We start from the raw sequence: 18,904 nt of genomic DNA on the forward strand, positions 1-18,904 counted from the left end.
TAAACATCCATGAGAGAGAAACATCCATCTGCTGCCTCCTGTATGCCCCCTACTGGGGAATGAGCCGGCAATTTAGGCATGTGCCCTGACTAGGAATCAAACTGGTGACCTGTTGGTGCATAGGATAACACTCAATCCACTGAGCCATACCAGCCAGGCTGTATATCTTTTTCCATGAAGTGTCTGTTCAGATCTTTTGCCCATGTTTTAATTGGGTCATTCATTTTCTTCTTGACTTTTAGAAGTTCTTTGTATATTTTGAATTATAGTCCTTTATCAGATATGTCTTTTGCAAATATTTCCTTCTGGTCTGTGGCTTGTCTTTTCATTATCTTGATAATCTGCCCTATTAAAATTTGAAAGCAAGCCTTGGAATGATTCAGTTGATTCCAAGTGGCTTGATATCCTTCAGAACAAAATACAATATAGTTGAAGGATAGAACAAAATCTAGCAACCAAGAGTATAAAATTAATAGTATTTAGTATCCTATTGAAATGATCAGGAATTCAGAGAAGCAGAAAAATAAGATCCATGGAAAGGAGAAACATTAATTAATAGAACCAGACCCAGAAATGACAGAGATGATGAAACTAGTAGACAGAAATGTTAAAACAGCATGTATAAATATTCTCCATATATCATGAAGGAAGCATAAAGTGGGGTCTTGCTGAGGTGAGAAATGGATGATATAAAAATGACTGAAGTGGAATTCCTTATATGACAAACATACCTGAATTGAAATATACACTGGATGAAGTAAAAACAGATTTAATTTGCATTCCCTGGAACAAAACTCCAGGCCCAAATGGCTTCACTGGTGAATTATATGAAACACATAAAGAAAGAAAGAATAGCAATTCTACACAAATTCTTCTAGAAAATTGAAAGGGAAGGAATACTTCTTATTCATTTTGTTGAATAAAATTTAGTTGGCTAAAGTTTCCATGAAACTAAATACCAGACGAAGACAGTATAATAAAAGTTCTGACCAGTATTCCTCATGAGCACAGATGCAAAATCCTTGACAAAATTTTAGTGAATGGAGTCTAGCAATACATAGAAAGGATAATACATCATAAACAAGTGAGATCCTAAGAGTACAAGATTGCTCTGGTCGGTGTGGTTCAGTTGGTTGAGTGTTGTCCCATGCACCAAAAGGTCACTGGTTCGATTTCCATCAGGGAACGTGCCAGGTTTGTGGGCTCGATTCCCAATAGGGGGCATGTAGGAGGCAGCCACTGTTTCTCTCCCTTTCCCTTCCTGTCTCTCTCAAATCAATAAAGACATTTAAATAAATAAATAAATACTTTCTCAATAAGTTTGATTTTAAAAATTTAGTGAGAAGAGTGGTACAGTGGTATCTCGGTTTTCGAATGTAATCCGTTCCGGAAGACCATTCGAGTTCGGAAACGTTCGGAAACTGAGGGATCACAGGTGGCAGCAAGGCCTCAGGATCTTGCCCTCAGCGGAAGCAGTGTAGCAAGTTCGACTTCCGAGGCGTGTTCGAAAACCGAATCATTTCCTTCCAGGTTTATGGCGTTCGTAACCTGAAATGTTCGTCAGCAGAGACATTCAAAAACCGAGGTACCACTGTATTTTCTATTTTTGTAAATCTCTTTAATGTCTTGCTTAATAAAAGACACCTCAATTCTTATACCAGCTTCTACATTTCAGCTGCCACCCTGTGTTATTTTGATCAAAGTGTATGAAAAATATCCAGCCTGTGAGATAGGTAATTGGAACTTACCATCATTTGTTGGTTATTTGGAAAATATTGGTTCATCGAAGTCCAAATGTTTGCATATTTCATTTATTATTGTAATACTAAAAACCAGCATTCCTAATATCACCATGCATCTCATCAGAAAAGTGTTGGGAAGCTGTCAAGCTCACAGAGCATCTCAGTGGTGTCACTGTAGAGGAGGGTGAGTCTGTCCACTCTTGGGAGAGCTTGGTTTTGGTCTTGTACCCCTGTGGGTTTACAGACAGACCCAGAAACACTGGCTATAAAAGATGGTCTGAAAAAGAGTAGTTAAGGTGGTCAGAGAGTGAAGGGCTTGACTTGGGACTAGAAAGATTGTGATATTTCAACTTGGAGAGGCAGAGAGTATCATACGATTCAAGTATTATAAATCTTGAAGAATATGAGTTGGTTGAATGTGGGCTTATTCATCAGCTCCCACAACTATCTGAGCCACTTAAAGCTTTTAAGAGGTAAATTCAGGGCTATTTAACCAGCAGAATTGAGAATTTAAAACTCTAAAGTACTCCTTGCCAAATGGCAGTACTCCTAGATGAGGTGAAGAGATGGGTATGAACAGGTTAGTCATAATCTTTTAGCAATGTTCTTTTTTTCCTTTTTAAATTAAAGTATAGTTGATGTACAATATTATATTAGTTTCAGATGTACAATCTAGTGATTTAACATTTATATGCCTTATGAAATTGCTTTTGGAGCAGGGATTATTGGACTTCTTGGGCCAAAGCCAGAGCAGTGGTTGCCATTTACTTTTTGGTTTCAAGCCTAGGTGTAGGAGTAATTAGATTTAAGAAAGAAAATCTTTTAATCCTGATTAAAAGGGATTTTATTGCTTCAGAAGATAAAGTCATTAAGCCTCCTTAACTGTTAATGAGATTACTTTAGCGCGTTTCTTGTGTAATTCTTAAATCTGCATCCAAAGGTACACTGTGGAGTGGCCTTAGGAAAACCGCTTACACTTGGTCTAAATAAATTCCAGAGACCCAGTAGTGCGGTGTTACCCTTGCCTAACAGAAGCTACCTTGGTGTGAGCCCATTTATATCTTTGATTCTGGGAAGCTGAAGAAGTATAAAGTAATTATCCCCAAAGGCATAGAGTTAAGTAGGACTTGAAAGAAATCACCTAGCTTGTAATCCTAGGATCTGTCTTATTTCTAAAGAGCTAACTTTCCAGTAATCTTTATGGCCAACTTATATTTCTTTGGCTGAAATTTTATTTTATTTCTTTTGTTAATCCTCACCTGAGGATAATTTTTCCGTTGATTTTTAGAGAGTGGAATGGCAGGGGTGGGGCATTGATGTGAAAGAGACACATTGATTGGTTGCCTCCTGCATGTGCCCGGACTAAGGCTGGGGATGAACCTGCAACCCAGGTACGTGCCCTTAACAGGGAATTGAACCCATGACCCTTTGGTGTGTGGGCCGATGCTGCAACCGCTCAGCCACACTGTCCAGGGCTCTTTTGCTGAAATTTAACCAGTATCTTATTTAAAATTTACCGGACACTTTATAACCCAACACCTTGGTTTTACTGGGAGTTTTTATAGACATACCATACACATAAATCTATTGAAATTAGGAGCAGTCTCTCCCTAGTGTCCAAAGAACAGTTATATTTATTGCTCAGGAATATTAAAATGAATGTGCAAATGGAAGTAAATCTGGCTTCTTCCATAGTGGGGAGGGAAGTCCGTTGAACCCTCACCAGCCAGGATTTTGCACGTCTAGACAAGAATTTTTCATTGCCATCAGTTATCTACAATTTACAGAGCTGTACCATCACTCAAAGGCAATGAATTACTGGAATCCTGGAAGGGTAGTTCTAGAAAATGCATAATTTTGTAAAGCACAAAATTTCCCCTCTACTCAGTTATTCTTAGTATTGTGCTACAGGGAAAGTATGGGTTACTGTATGAAAACAGTCTCAAAACTTTGTTTTAATCATTTGCAGTATGATTCTTTCTAAAGTGTATTTTTACAGGATTTATGTTATTTTGAACTATGGCTTCAGTGTTTAAGGGTGCTAGATAAGTAAAGTGCAACCTCAGTTATTTGAACTATGGTTCAGATCACAGATAGATGTCAAGTCATGTGCTAGCAATGACTGGCTACTCTTTATTGAGTGAATTAATGTACATTACTAATGGTGACCTAGAGGTGAGGCTTAAATTATCTTCAGAGGTGTTATGAGGTGGATTGGTGGAGGAGGTGTCTTAGATTGTTAAAGGGGTCCTGATGGGAAACAGGCAAGACGTGTGAAGGGGGAAAAGGGACTCAAAATGGATATTCTCTGTTTTTAGAATCCAACTTTCCTAGAGGCTTCTGCTTTTATATTTGATTAATAGTCTTCATCTTAGTATTCTTTTGTGCCTTAGAAATTAGAATGGTGTCTTAGGAATTAGAAGGTGTCTTTTGGAAAGCAGTATCTTTCATGCTCTATCAAAAGCCTTTCTAGAGTATGGGGTTTGGGAAGAAACCTACAGTAACAAACTGGGAATGTCATGTTTCCATGTTTGTGTCTGAGGAAGGGAGAAGATAGAAAGGAAAGGCTTCCACAGTCTCCCGGCCCCGTGTATTCTTATGCTTGCCAGCTTTTTAATTTATTGCAAGTGATTCCCAAGGTGCCACTCGTGAGCGAACTGTACACTTTTTGATACTCATTGTTTGTTGGTTAGCGATGAATAACTTCTATAGTACTTGCTTCACTGAGAAGATCATTTCAATTTTAGGTAAAAAACATCAGAGTGAATTTCAGCTTCTGGTGGATCAGGCCAAAAAAGGATACAAGAGAACTGTTGAAATGTCAAAAGAAAAAGTAACAAAAAAAGAAGATGAATCTACAGAAAAGCTCTTCTCTGTCTGCATGGGTAAGAGACTTTAGTTAAAAACAGAAGTAATGTTGAATTTTACTATTCATTTTAATATAAAAGGAAAATTAAACCAAAGGAATTTACTTTGTACTTAGTAGATATTTGAAATGGGAAAAAGCATTTTTAGGCATATAGCAACTATTGAATGCAAATTAGATTTATAACTCTGGAAAAAATTACTGGGAGTATGTCCTGAGACAGTTCCTCAAAAACCTGTCTTCCTTTCAGTTAATGATAAATCAGAAGTTTCTTAGTTCCTTAAATTTGAAGATGTTTTCTAGGTATAGGATTTATTGCTGCAGATCCTACAAAGAATACATTATTTTTGTTACAGGTCTCTGGTATTTATTTTGGATGGAGCCTTCTGCTAAAATATCGAAAGCCAATAGCACATTTCTTAATTTTGACCCACTTGAAAATTTCAGATTAATATTGTATTTCTATTGTCCAGTAAACAAAACAGAATCACAATGGAGGAAAGTGCACAAGAAAATTCCTTATTTTTTCTTTATCGTGGTAAAATATATATGACATACAACTTATTTATTCATTTAAATTTTTAAAAATTGATTTTTAGAGTGAGGAATGGTGGGGATGGGGTGGGAAGAAAGAGAGAAACATCGATCAGTTGCCTCCAGAACATGCCCTAACCAGGAATCAAACCCACAACCTTTCGATATATGGGACAACACTCCAGCCAACTGAGCCACACTGGCCAGGGCAGCATAAGATTTATTATTTTAACCGCTCTTAAATGTACAGTTCACTGGCATTAAATATATTCACAATGTTGTGTAACCATCACCACTTTCTATACTCAAAACCTTTTCCTCATCTCCAGTGAGAACTCTGTAACCATAATAGTAACTCTCTCTTCCCCCAGCCCCTGGTAATTCTACTTTCTGTGTATATGAATTTGCTCTTCTAGGTACCTCATATGGGTGGAATCATATATTTCTTCTTCTGTGTCAGTTTATTTCACTAAGCATGATATTTTCAAGGTCATCAAGTTGTAGCATATATCAAAATTTCAGTACTTTTTATGGCTGAATAATATTTCATTGTATGTATAGACCACATTTTGTTTATCCATTCATCTATAGTGGGTTATTTCACCTTTTGGCATTTGTTTATAATACTGCTATAAACATTGGTTTTCAAGTATTTCTTTAAGTTTCTGCTTTCCATTCTCTTGGATATATACCTAGAAGTGGAGTTTCTGGTTCATATGGTAATTCTGTGTTTACCTTTTGAAAAACCACCGAACTGATTTCCACAGGGCTGCATCATTTGCATTCCCACCAGCAGAGCTTGGGGATTCCAGATTCCCTATAACCTCACCAATGTTTGTTTTTTCTACATAGCCATTGTGGTAGGTATGAAGTAGTATCTCATTTTGATTTTGATTTGCATTTTCCTAATGCTTAGTGATGTTGAGTATCTTTTCATATGGTTATTGGCCTTTTGTTTGTCTTCTTTGGAGAATGTTGAAGTCCTTTGTCCACGTTTCAGTTGGGTTGTTTAGGATTTTTTTGTTCTTGAGTTTTAGGAATTCTTTATACTGGATATTAATGCCTTATTATATATGTGATTTGCAAATGTTTGTAAACCTTTTCATGGTAGTCATTTTGCTTTCTCAATAGTAGTATCTTTTGATGCATATAAGGTGCTTGATTTTGATGAAATCCATTTTATCAATTTTTTCTTTTGTTGCCTGTACTTTTGGTGTTACATCCTTGATGTTGTTTCCAAATCAGTGTCATGAAGATTTCCGTTATGTTTTTTCCTAAGAGTTTTATGGTTTTAGCTCTTACATTTACGCTATGGTCCATTTTGAGTTAATTTTTATGTATGATGTAAGGTAATGGTTCAACTTTATTCTTTTGGATATAGATAATTCAGTTTTCTGAGCAGTATTTGTTAAAAGACTGTCCAAAAGACTATCCTTTCCCCATTGAATGCTCTTGACGTCTTTGTTGAAAATCAGTTGATCACATATGTGAGAGTTTATTTCTGTTTTAATTATTGTAGCTTTGTAATAGATTTTTAAGTTGATACAAGTCCTCCAGCTTTATTCTTCCTTTTTCAAAATTATTTTGGCTAGTTGGGTCCCTTGAGATTCCATGTGAATTTTTGGGTGGATTTTTCTATTTCTGCAAAAAGTCCCATGAGATTGCATCGAACCTATATTGATTGCTTTGGTTAGTTTTGACAACTTAACAATATTGTCTTCCAATCATGAATGCAAGATAATCATTCATTTATGTATCTCTTCTTTAATTTCTTTCAACAATGTTTTGTATCTTTTCACCTCCTTAGTTAGGTTTATTCCCAGGTATTATATTTGTCCTAAATTCTGGAGTCATTTAGTAGGTTGTTGCCTGAATATATACCTCATGGCCTGAATATATACCTCATGGTCTTTCGAACAACTTGGATTTGTTCATGCGGTTGTTAAAGGATAGTCTTAGGAAGTAGTTTAGCTCCTGAGAAAATCTGGTTTACTGTCTCAGATTAGGAGGACATTTTTGTTTATTGGTTGAATCTCTTGAAAAGGATTAATTGCTTTACTCAGGGGTTATGTATTACACAGGGTGGGGCAAAAGGAGGCTTACAGTTGTTAAGTATGTGAGTTTATTCTTTTATTATGATGTATTCATTATTGTATTCACCATGCAAACAACTGTAAACCTCCTTTTGCCTCACCTGTCTGTGTATTGCATATAAATACTGCTCTCTCTGGGGTTCACAGATGAGTGCTGCTGGTAGATTGCTGTGCATGAACGCGCATATCTGAGAGAGGTAGGGAGTGTGAGAGAGAGAGGAAGACAGACTCACAGACTGGTTGAAAGACTGAGCTTTGTATGACATCACACAAATGTATGTACTGTGTAATTTTCGCTCTTTAGAATCAACTTGCTCATTGAAATGACAATATAAATTTTAAAAGATGTGTCAAGTAAAACCTTCATTTATTTTGTTGCATGTGTTTGGGGAAGTTTGATGTCAGAGCCTCATATTTTGAGACTAATTTGAAATCTTCTAACATCTGTGGACAGATATGAAGGACAACTGACTGGCCATGTCCACAAATTGTTGTATGATGTTTGTCCCCAAGAGGGAACTTATCTAATATAAGCTTATAAAAGAGGGGAAGGTTGTAAAACAGGTGCCAAAATAAAAGCTAGTCTTAAGTTGAATAGGATTCTGTTCCCTGGTTTGCCAGTGTGATTGCATTTTACTGGCCAGTTGAGTGATAGAGTTGCCTGGGTTTACTGAGTTCACTGGGTGATTGATTCCTCTTCACATGACCCTGCGTGTGTCTTTACAAGAGGAGATCCTGGGTGTTGTCCTGGTCACTTCTTTCTTCCTTTTCTCAGGTAAACATTAGAGGGTAATGATTAGGCTTATTGAAAGCCACACAACATCAGGAACTTAGTTTTAGAAATTGTACTCGTGTAATATATGCTGTTCTCCAGTATAACAAAAACTTCTATAATTGTTTCTGGAAAAATCCTGACTATATATGGACTTTAACAGCTTTGGAGAAGAATTTGTCTTATTCTTGTCCCATAATTTTTCTCTCTTTAGCAAAGCCCTTACATTTCTCTTTGTTTTGTTAATCCTCATCGAGGATACTTTTTCCATTGATATTTAGAGAAAGAGGGAGGGAGGGAGAGAGAGAGAGAGAGAAACATCAACGTGAGAGAGACACATCCATTGGTTGCCTCCAGCACGCTCCCAGTAGGAGTGGGGATCGAACCTACCACCCAGGTATGCGCCCTTCCTTGACTGGGAATCGAACCCTAGACCCTTTGGTCTAACCCCTGAGCTACACTGGCCAGGGTGATGATTCTTTTCCATGTCCTTTGTTTAAGGTCGATTGCCTTTGTAAGCACACTGCATGAGTGATGTGTGGAAACTGTGCCTCCCTGTGAAACTCATGAAAGGGGCTCTATCCTGTTAGCACTCATGAACTGACTCAGTTCCTAATCTAAAAGACGGCACAACTGAAATCCCAGCCAAGTTCTGAAACAGTTTGTGAGGGACAGTTCTGAGCACTGAAGATATTATTTCTGTACTCAAATCTGCAGATATTTGGTCATACCTGTATGTGACATTGTTGCAGCCTGTAACGTTAGCTGCAACAAGAGACTTCAGAAATGGTGAATATGACAAGGGGTGCATAGACATGTGACAAAAATATTGGATACGTCGGATTAGTTTTTCTTTGCCAAAGTGAATATTAGATTCATTGTAACAGATTTAGAAAAATGTCCAGATAGATTCACTCCATATAGTAATCAGTGACAAATATTGTGATCGTTTTATTAATTGAATCTTTAATCCCTTTTTGTTCTGCCTCTTATGTTTATCAGTGCTTTCTGACCTGTGAATATGCAGGAATTCTTTAGTAATACTATAAATAGAGGCCACATTAGAACTACAGGGTTCTCCCCACTCCTGTTTCAAGGGAAATTTTGTTTTTAAATTAATGAATCCAGAAATACATGGGGTGGACAATATAATTAGATGACACCATTGTAGTGTTGATTCTGATTCTCTGGCTGTCATTAGAGTTTTGGAATCAATGTTAAATAAACTTCTATTTTACTAAGTGCAAATAGCAATATTAAGTGTTGTGGAAATAAATACGCAGAGGTTGTAGGTTTTAAGGCACTCTTAAATGTTTCCTTTTTTTCTTCTTTTTTTCATTTTAGAACAAGAAGATGATAAAATGAAATTCTCAGCTGTGCCCTTGGTAATAAACCACCTCCCCCCGGAGAGACTGGAGCCCGATAGACCCGATGACTCTTCTAGTTGTACTGATATTCAGGAAGACGCTCTTTCTTCATCCGAATCCGATTCATTCAATAGGTAAGACACTCGTCTATTTCCTGTGCGTGCCAAGATGGATGCGCACAGATAATTAAAAAATAACTTTGAGGCATGATGCAGTACGTCGGTCTTCCATTTCCATCTCCTTTTACTGCTTGGTAACTTTCGCAATGATAGCAAGGCAGTGCGTGGGAAAGATTTTGCAGCAATCCTAGGGTGGCTTTGTTTTCTGCCCTGTAGCCTTTATATAGCTATTTTTCCTGCAGTGGAAATACTTCCAAGAGTAGGATAGGCAATGAAATTTTTTGCAAGACAGTGAATGAAGGAGATAAAGATAACTATACTAGACAATAGTGAGGACCAGAAAGGCAGTGCATAAGAGAGTAAAACAAAAACAAAAAGAATTTAATTGAGCAAGTAGAATCAGTAAGGAAACTTTAAAAATGAGAGATTTGGAGGTAAGTCATTTTCCAAATGATTTTTTAAAAGATATTTTAAAAAGATGAATTTTAACGGAGGACATAGTGTTAGATCATGACATATATGCCATTTTATGTTCTGGTATTTCACGTTGTATGAGAAATACTATTCATGTTTCTACCTCATCTTAACAACTGTTTTTTCTTAATGGATGCAATGTTTTGTTGTATTTCTGTGCCATAGTTGACCAAACTCTTCAATTTCTGTTGGATAGCTGCATTTTCTCTAGTGTTCTCCTTACATACTAGTGCTGTGGTAAAGCTCTCCCTACATACTCTTTGATACTTGTTTAATATTAAAATTGTTAACAGTGCTCTAGAACAGCGACTTTCAACCATTTTCATCTCATGGCACAGATAATCTAAGTGCTAAAATTCTGCGGCACACCAAAAAAATATATTTTTTGCCGATCTGACCAAAAAAAGTTGTAATGTAATTCATGCACACTGTACGGCTGTTGCTGTGTCAGCTGTTGTCATTTTTATGTTTGGCAGTCTAAGGCAAAAGAGGTCAGTGCCCCTGACTAAATAATCAGGTGTTACATGTTTTAAAAATTCTTGGAGTTGAAAATTACTGCTCTAGAATGATGGATTATGTCTAATCTGAATCATCAAATTAAGAAGAAATGTTTTATAAGAGGAGCATACCCAGGGACTCGATGCTTTCCTACGGGTCCTGGAAACAGTTTCCAATTGTTCAAAATCGAGTATTAGGAAGGGAAAATCTCTTCTCATCCCTAATGTTTCCAAGATCTAAAACATTATATATCAAGTGGGGTAAGGGAGAAACATGTGGTAGCCTGAGTGTTCTCCAGGAGGGTGGTAATGCTGCAGTTACTCTAGATAAGGATATTTTTGCTCATCCAGGGAGTAGTATGTATTTTTAAACACAAGTCTTATAGGGATGCCGGATAAAAATGGATGAATACCACGTCCCAGGAGAGTAAGAGTTAGTTTTTAACCATAGTCACGGGACGCCTGAATGTTTCGAATGCTGGGGTAAAACGGGACATTTTTATGAAGTTGGAGTGGGAATGGAGGAGAGTGAAAGGAGAAGCACATGGCAGCCAGGGAATTTTCTGCTGGGAAGTAGGATGAGCTTGTAGAAGGTCTTGCTTCAGACAGACTTATTGACATCATTGAACTGTGAGAGGATTATCAAACCATTAAAAAAATTTTTTTAATGTAAGCTTTTACATTTTATTTCACATTTTAATTCATTATGCTTACATATATGTTAGTACACCCCCACACACATGATCAGTAGAACTACCTACTAATTGCAAATTGTTAACAGCTTTTAAAAAATATATGTTTTTATTGATTTTTTTAGAGAGAGAGGAAGAGAGAGGGAGGGAGAGAGAGAAACATTGATAAGAAACATTGATTGGCTGCCTTCTGCATGCCCCCTTCTGGGCACCAATGGGAACTACCAAGGCAGAGATTCCAGCTGAAGAGAAGAACATGGTTTGGTTTTGCATATACTTTATTAATACAAATGGGGTGTTGTAGGCTTTTGCCTGTATCTCTTGCCCAGGAGAATTCATGAGTATATGCAGGCGTTCCAGAGCTCATTGCACCTCTGAGCACCTGCTTGCCAAGCACGCTGGCCTGTTGCTGCCAAGAAGGGAGAAGGTGAGGATGTCTGGGCTGTTGAAGTGATAGACAGTGTTGTGGGGGGAGAAAGGGACAGATTATCCAGAAAGCTCTGGGACAAATGGTCCACAAACTGGTGGGAGAAAATGTGCTTGTTGATTAGAAACAATTTACTTTTTTTCCTTGTGTGGTAATAACCAAAGTGCAAAGTAATTCATCGTCAAACTAAGTTTATCGACATACTAAATTAAAATATTGTACCCTTGGGCAGAAAATCTCAAGCACAGAACTACCCATAGTTCTTTGATGGTCAGTAATGTACTTTTATTACCCTGCTTTGTTTCTCCTTAACAGAGAAAAGAGCACTATTAGTGGGCCGTGTGTATGTGGACATCCTCTCCCACCTCTGGGGTTCCTCTGCTGGGTGTGGCAAAATAAGCCTGCTGGGGCTTTTTGTTTGTTTGTTTGTTTGTTTTTTGAAAGTCATTAGAAGTTCCTTATTAATAGGTGACAGTATTGTGTGACTTTTGATTCTCCTTGGACATCTTTTAAAAAAAATAGCCAACCTTCTATTTGGCACATCTAAATGTGTTTTTTTTTACATAGAATTGCTTCCTTATGCTTAAGAATTAGAAAATAGTATTTTGAAGTGTACTTACCTGTAGTGTTTGATTTATACTGATGTGTGGACCTTAAATATTTCTCTAATATATATTTGCTAAAGTTTCTCAGTGACTTATTTCAGATGACTTTTCTCTCTTCCTACACATGTATAGCATAGCATAATTTTGTCTGTCACATTAGTTATGTGTCCAGTCTGGCACATATGAATCAGGTTTCTCCCTGTTGCAGTGGGAGATTATAGGCAAGGCTGAAACTGTCTGTATGGTACTAGATTGGAGACCTTCATATGAACTGATGTTTAGCTTAATAGAGATTCAGATGGATACATATAGAGATGTTGATAGACCTGTGTGTATGAGTTAGCTAGTGTACACACATGTAGTTCCTTACTCCATCAGCTGCCAGGGCCAAGCAGCAAGGGCTCCACAGTTGCACGAGCACACCTGGTGCACTGATCTTGGCTCCTGACAGCTTTCTCCAGTATAAGGAGCCAGCACTTCTTGGAGAAATGGCTGATTCCATGGCTGGGGCAGGAAGTAAGGAAGTTCTAGAAAAAGTAAGAGAGACAGAGAGGGAGGGGAGAAGAGAAGGGAAGGGAAGTAAAAAGAGGAGAGAACAAAACCTGACAGCCACTATCTCAGCCAGGAGATAACTTCAACAGCAATGTTATGTTGTTGATGGCATGTTTTCTTTTTTTTTCTTTTTTAAATATGTTTTTTATTGATTTCAGGGAGAGGAAGGGAGAGGAAGAGAGAGAGATAGGAACATCAGTGATAAGACTTAAGAGTCATTGATTGGCTGCCTCCTGCACGCTCCCTGCTGGGGATGGAGCCTGCAACCTGGGCATGTGCCCTGACTGGGAATCGAACCAGTGATCTCCAGGTTCTTGGTTGAAGATCAACCACTGAGCCAGCCAGCCGGACTGATGGCATGTTTTCTTGATATTCTGGGATGGGAATGGCATTCTCCCTTTGTGGTTTTCCTCCCCCAAACTCAATAACCTCAGTCAAATTGTGAGAAAAACATCACACTCCCAGAGGGTCATTCTATAAAATATCTGACAAGCACTTCTCAAAACTGTCAGGATCATCAAAAACAAGGAATGTCTGAGAAGCTGTCACAGTCTAGAGGAGCCTAAGGAGATATGACAACTGAATGTACTGTATCCTGAATGGGATCCTGAGACAGAAAAAGGACATTAAGTAAATACTGAAGAAATGATAATAATGTATTACTGTTGCTTCATAGGTTGTAACTAATGTGTCAGACGTTAGTTTGATGAAGGATGTTAACAGTGGAAGAAACTGGGTGTGGGGCATATGGGTACTTTCTGTAATATCTTTGCCACTTTTCTGTAGTTTTATTTTAAAATAAAAAGTTTAATTTTAAAAAAGTATACTACAACATCAAAATAAAGAGGGATATTAGTGTGAAAATATTTAAAGAATGTGTTGAATGTTGGAAAGCAAAGTCATCAAAATGTTATTTTCTTAGGTAGTAAATTAGACACTGTTTCTGGGTTGTAGTAAGTTTAGTTATTAAATACTCCTTTTTCCTTTTATTTAATATTAGATGTTACATTTAGTCACATAGATTAACCACTAAACCCTGTTTTAATGCATTCTATAAGATGCATTATCTTATATATGTTAAAATTTAATCCAAAAATGTAGCATGAGAGAATTCTGTTTTCCTCCCTCTTTTCTTATTTTTTTAAAAATCAGTTTTGCTTTCTTTGCTAATATTTTTACTTTATAGAATGATTTCACCTCAGAGGATATGACCCAGCCTTTAAAATATACTTCATCCTCTTCAGCTAGCATGTTTTTATTAGTGAATATATACTTGCAAAAGTACTTTGAATAGTGAATCCTCCAAGAGCAATGCAAAAGCACAAGTAGTTTTATCTTTTCTCCAGTACTCATTGCCAAAGGATGTTTGCTGTTAATTAATAAGGTTTTCTTTTACTCTTGGGCAGCTCATGTTGGCACCTTTGGGTTTTCTTTTTATGACTTAGGTAATGTGATGATCTTTATAAAAGCTTTTTATTGGTGTTTTATAAATCTTGATTTTTCTATACTCTGAGTCAGTCCTAGGTGGCAAATATTTTTGTTTTTACCAAGTTGATGAACTGCCCATGATGTAAAAAGATCCTCTGTACAATTACTGTGAGCCCTTCAATTTTCTATATCAGGAAAGAGTTTTAAAATTTCACAGTGGGTTGTTATCTGTGTCTCTAAAGTGCCTGTAGAATCTGGAAATTCCTTCCAGGGTCCACACTTACCAAATGGTATCTTTGTGTCGTGGTTCGTAGCAGTGTCTGGCCATCGCCCAAGGTTTGGGTACGATTATGGTAGTGTTGAGAGTTTTGGTTGGCATGACATGGTAATACTTGCTTAAGGTTGAGTTTTTTAAGCTATGTTTTTTCCCTTTTTAGTTTTCAGACATTTTGTAAACTACATAGGAATTCTTGTTCCATATGCTTCTACATATATTTCGCTTGATTCATAAAACTGAAGTATAATCTTGACTGGTTCAGAATTCAGTTCTTCACTTAAAAAAAAAAAAGGAATAGCCAAGAGTTTATTTTTCAGAACGCTTTGAGAAGAGTAAGTATGAGACCTTGAAGGAACTACCAGTTCCTTCTAAACGTTAGACTTAAAATCAATAATTGTTTTGGATCAACACTCCCAGTCCCCCCCAAATGTGGGCAGCCAGTTAAGAGCTTTCTCTAGGTTTTGTTTTTTTGTGTTGTTTTTTTTTTAAGCCAAACCCAGAATTCTTTTGGCTTTGCTCTGGTGAATGAAATAGAAATGATATATAATTTATTTATCATACTATTGGAATTTTGTGTTTTTAATTAATTGATCAAGTTTATAATTTTTTATAGTCACCTTGGAAGTTAAAACCAGCTTTTTCCTGCCTTCTCACTTTGTGGTACCTTTGCTTTTAAATCAGAGGAACAGATGTTACGAGTTCTCCTTGGAGATATTTAGAACCTGGGGAAAAGGCACGTTAGGATACAAACATTTTCAAGTAAGAAGGTACCTCAGGAAGTCACTAAATATAGTAGCTTCATATCACAGGCAAGGAAATGGAGGCCTAGAGAGGTGATATGACTTATCCTAAGTCATTCGGTGAATAGAGTTGAAACCAATAAATCTCAACCCAGGTTTTTCCCTGTTCCAGTGTGAGTGACATCAGAATTCTTGTATTAGGCACCATTGCTTTCTTTATTAGTAACATTTTATTTTTATTATTTTACATTTTTAAAAATTTATCTTTATTGTTGAAAGTATTATAGATGCCCCTCTTTTTTCTCCCATTGATCCCCCTCCACCCTACTGGAGTTGTTAAAAATATCAGTTGGGCATGGACTTACCATATGCTTGGTTTCCCTGAGGTAGGCTGGCTTCCCCTTCTTGTCTTGTCTTGGCGCCGTCAGTCGCACCCTGCGTCACCGTCCCAAGTGCCGGGGTCAGCGATGGACGTTGTGGTTGCCTTGCTGGAAGGACAGGCAGTGTTAACTCGCACATCTTCTCTGTTCTCTTGCCTCCCACTCAGATGGTCCCATTCTGGAACATGGGTGCACATTAAATCGCTGACTTTGCTTGCTTCTATTGACTTTACCATATAACGTAGTGCACACTGTTCTTGTAGCTCAGAGAGATTCAAGTGTTAAAGCATGATAGGCCTCAAACGCAGAGGCTTGTTATTTTTTAAGGTAATTTTGCAGAAGTCAATTGAAGAAGCCTTTAAGATTTTTTTAATGCGTCTGACACGTTTCTCTTGCCCTAGTAAGTACATTTTATTAGCCGTTTAAAACCTGTTTGGGTAATTGCACAAATAAAAAATTAAAACTATTTATCAGAACATTAAAAGTTGGGGTGAATATAGTTTTGGAGGAATAATACACTGGAGCATTTAGTCAAACACTTCATTGTATGTGGAAACTGACTCCCAGGGAGGTTCAGGGCCCACTGCCTAAGATCCAGCAGTATAAGGTGGTTTTAAAATTCTTTTCCTCCCTGAACAGATCGCAAGACCGGCGTTTTATGGTCTGAACTTTGACTTGACGTTGGGTTTCTGTGGTTTGGGGGTTGGTATTGGCCAGCACCCACATTGGCAGAGTTGAATGTGCATTCTCAGGATGGGCAGCTGGGTAGATCGTATAGAAGTTGGCCTTGCTGTGTAGAAGACGTGCCAGTCTCATCATGAGCTTCATATTCAGCCTCTCAGTCCCTGTTATCAAAGAAAATCTTCATCACTGAGGTGTTTCTTTTAATTCATTTCTCATCATGGGGCTGCATATTGTAACCTGTTAATATGATCTCATTATCTTTTAGTATTTTTTTTTTTTATCAATCATTTATACTGCTGACAGTCTAAAGAACTAAACAAAATGAAGCATCATGGTTTTTGTGCCCCTGCCCATGTAACTTAAGAATTTGATTCAGTATCTGGTTTTAGCCTTGGAAATTTAGCTAATAAAGATAGCTTTTCCTTACATTACACTCTCAGAGTGGATGTCTTCTTTCGTTTCTCAAGTGTGTCAGTTAAACATAAGCACAAATGAGTAATGTCCTTTTATTTCTCTTTCTTAACCCCCTCCCCCCCCCACACACAGTACTTTTCTTTACCTTTTCTAAGACTTTAAAGTAATGGACCTGAAAGGTATGCTTCTCTCTAATACAGGGTTTCCCAACCCTTTTCCTTGGCACATGGAAAATGATAGTGTTGGTGTGTCATAAAGAGGTGATTTGGAGGCCAGAGACGCCTGCCTTGGCTTCTAAATTGTTTTGGCCATTCTTGGTCTTCTGTAACTCCATGTAGACTTCAAAATCAACTTGCCAATTGCTGAAAAAAAAAAAAAAAGTCTGCTGGAGTTTTGGTTGCAAGTACATTGAATTTATAAACCAATTTGGGGATCAACTGACTGGTCAATATTAATCTGATCCAATATTTGGTCTGGTTTATATGTTTTAAAGGGATGAGTCTAGGTGCTGTGAAAAATGAACGGAGGCCAGAAGTGAAGCAAGAGTGGAAGCAGCGGGACCAGTTAGGTTTTTGTAGTGATCCATTCCAGGGTTTGTGGTAGAGTGGATCAGGGTAATAATAGTGAAGATAGAAGTGGGGGATGGGGGTGGGGATATCTTTTGGAAATAGGATGGGCAGAACTTGTAGGTGGTTTGGAGATGGTGAGCAAGGAAAAGCTCAACTTCAAGGGTGAATCCTAAACGTTTGGTTTTAGTGGCTGGGCGAACGGTGGTTCTGCTTACTAGGTGGTGAGACGGGGAAATTAGAGAAGGGCAGTAGGAAGTTTGGCCAGGGGTTGGAGTGGGTCGTATTGATAATCAAGGGTTTGTTTTGAGCCTACGAGATAACCAAGTAAATGGTTTGTCTTGTTTCAGGTGGGAAGTTTTTTAGAGAAGATGTGGGAACATGGAATATTCTTCGATGTCTTTTGCATTTTCAAAAGAACTGAAAGTGTGTGGTAGATGAGATCTACTGTTCTTTGGATGAATGGGACATTGTTCTGGGGGAATGTATCTTCACCTAAGATGTTAGGACACCAGGTCCTTGAGATGGTATGTGCCGTCGAGATCCACATACCTCGCAGTCAGCCGTCTTTGTTCCACAGTGGGAGTTCAGTTCAGCCAGGCTTTGTGCTTGTTTGTGGAACTAATTTCCCTGGGCTGCAGTTTCATCATTGATAAAATACGATGATAGTGTTTTTGCTTTGTAACTTCCCTGGGTGATTCTAAAAAGCAGATGACATGAGCATATGTTGTTAATGAATCCAACTATAAACTAAGTTGGATTTTTGGTTTCATCTCTTTTTAAGGACTTAGCATGTATTACTTGATAAATAAGTTCTTTCTGGTATTATCTTTTTCTTGTATTTGAAGACTTCCTCATTTTATCTTTTTCTAGATCTAGTGGCGTGCAGGGAATCTCTTAGCCTGGCTTTATCCATGAACCTTTTCAATGTTGTCTGACATAACCTTACTGGTGAAGACATAGGAGGAGGTGGTATTCCTAACTCTTGCCGATTAATAGCATTTTCTGCTACGACTAGTTGAAGGACCATGATGCAGTAGAAAAAGACAAGCTTTGCATTCACTTCTGTTTTTTTACTTAAATTTCTTTTTTTTAAAAATATCTTTATTGATTTCAGAGAGAGGAAAGGAGAGGGAGAGAGAGAGAGAGAAACATCAATGACGAGAGAGTCATTGATCGGCTGCCTCCTGCATGCCCTCGACTGGGGATCAAGCCCTCAACCTGGGCATGTGCCCTGACCGGGAATCGAACCCCGATTGCCTGGATCCTAGGTCGATGCTCAACCGCTGAGCCACACCCGGCTGGGCTTTACTTAAATTTCTTGAAGCATTTGTTCATCTGTCAGGTGGGGATGAAACCTAGGGTCTTTATCTGAAGTAAAGGTAGTGTATGTAAGCTGATTATCACAATTTGTGGAAGTAGTTGCTCACAAAATGGTGATTTCTGTCATTGTCATCATTGAGTTATTTTATTTTATTTTATTTTAGCCTAGGATGTTTACTATTCTAGTTTGTTACTGTCAGCCTACTACTAAAATTTTGGTGTATAAGCTTTTGCTTACCCTGCAGAACAGATCACTAAAAAGGGGGGTTCGAGGAAGGATTCCTGGTAGCCAGCAGCATATATTTAAGTACCACTGTCTGGTGGGCATTGTGTGTACTCCCATCAGTTTTCC

General features: G+C 37.8%; 1 protein-coding gene across 8 annotated transcripts in view; it reads left to right on the forward strand.

Moving 5' to 3' along the window:
* The window catches only part of RAD18 (RAD18 E3 ubiquitin protein ligase), a 76,523-nt gene that overhangs the window by 39,649 nt on the left and 17,970 nt on the right, over positions 1–18,904 (forward strand). For 7 of the 8 annotated variants that reach the window (XR_001602968.2, XR_001602969.2, XM_016210013.2 and 4 more), the window contains 2 exons: positions 4,490–4,627; positions 9,352–9,508. Coding sequence is in view for 6 of the 8 variants with exons in the window: in XM_016210013.2 (XP_016065499.2) it covers positions 4,490–4,627; positions 9,352–9,508 (295 nt within the window). In the remaining 2 variants the exon portion in view is untranslated. The remainder of the gene's footprint in view (positions 1–4,489; positions 4,628–9,351; positions 9,509–18,904) is intronic. The other variant, XM_016210015.2, reaches the window with a different exon arrangement.

Source organism: Miniopterus natalensis, chromosome 15 (genome assembly GCF_054644295.1).
Source record: "Miniopterus natalensis isolate mMinNat1 chromosome 15, mMinNat1.hap1, whole genome shotgun sequence".
In the NCBI taxonomy this organism is placed as follows: Eukaryota; Metazoa; Chordata; class Mammalia; order Chiroptera; family Miniopteridae; genus Miniopterus; species Miniopterus natalensis.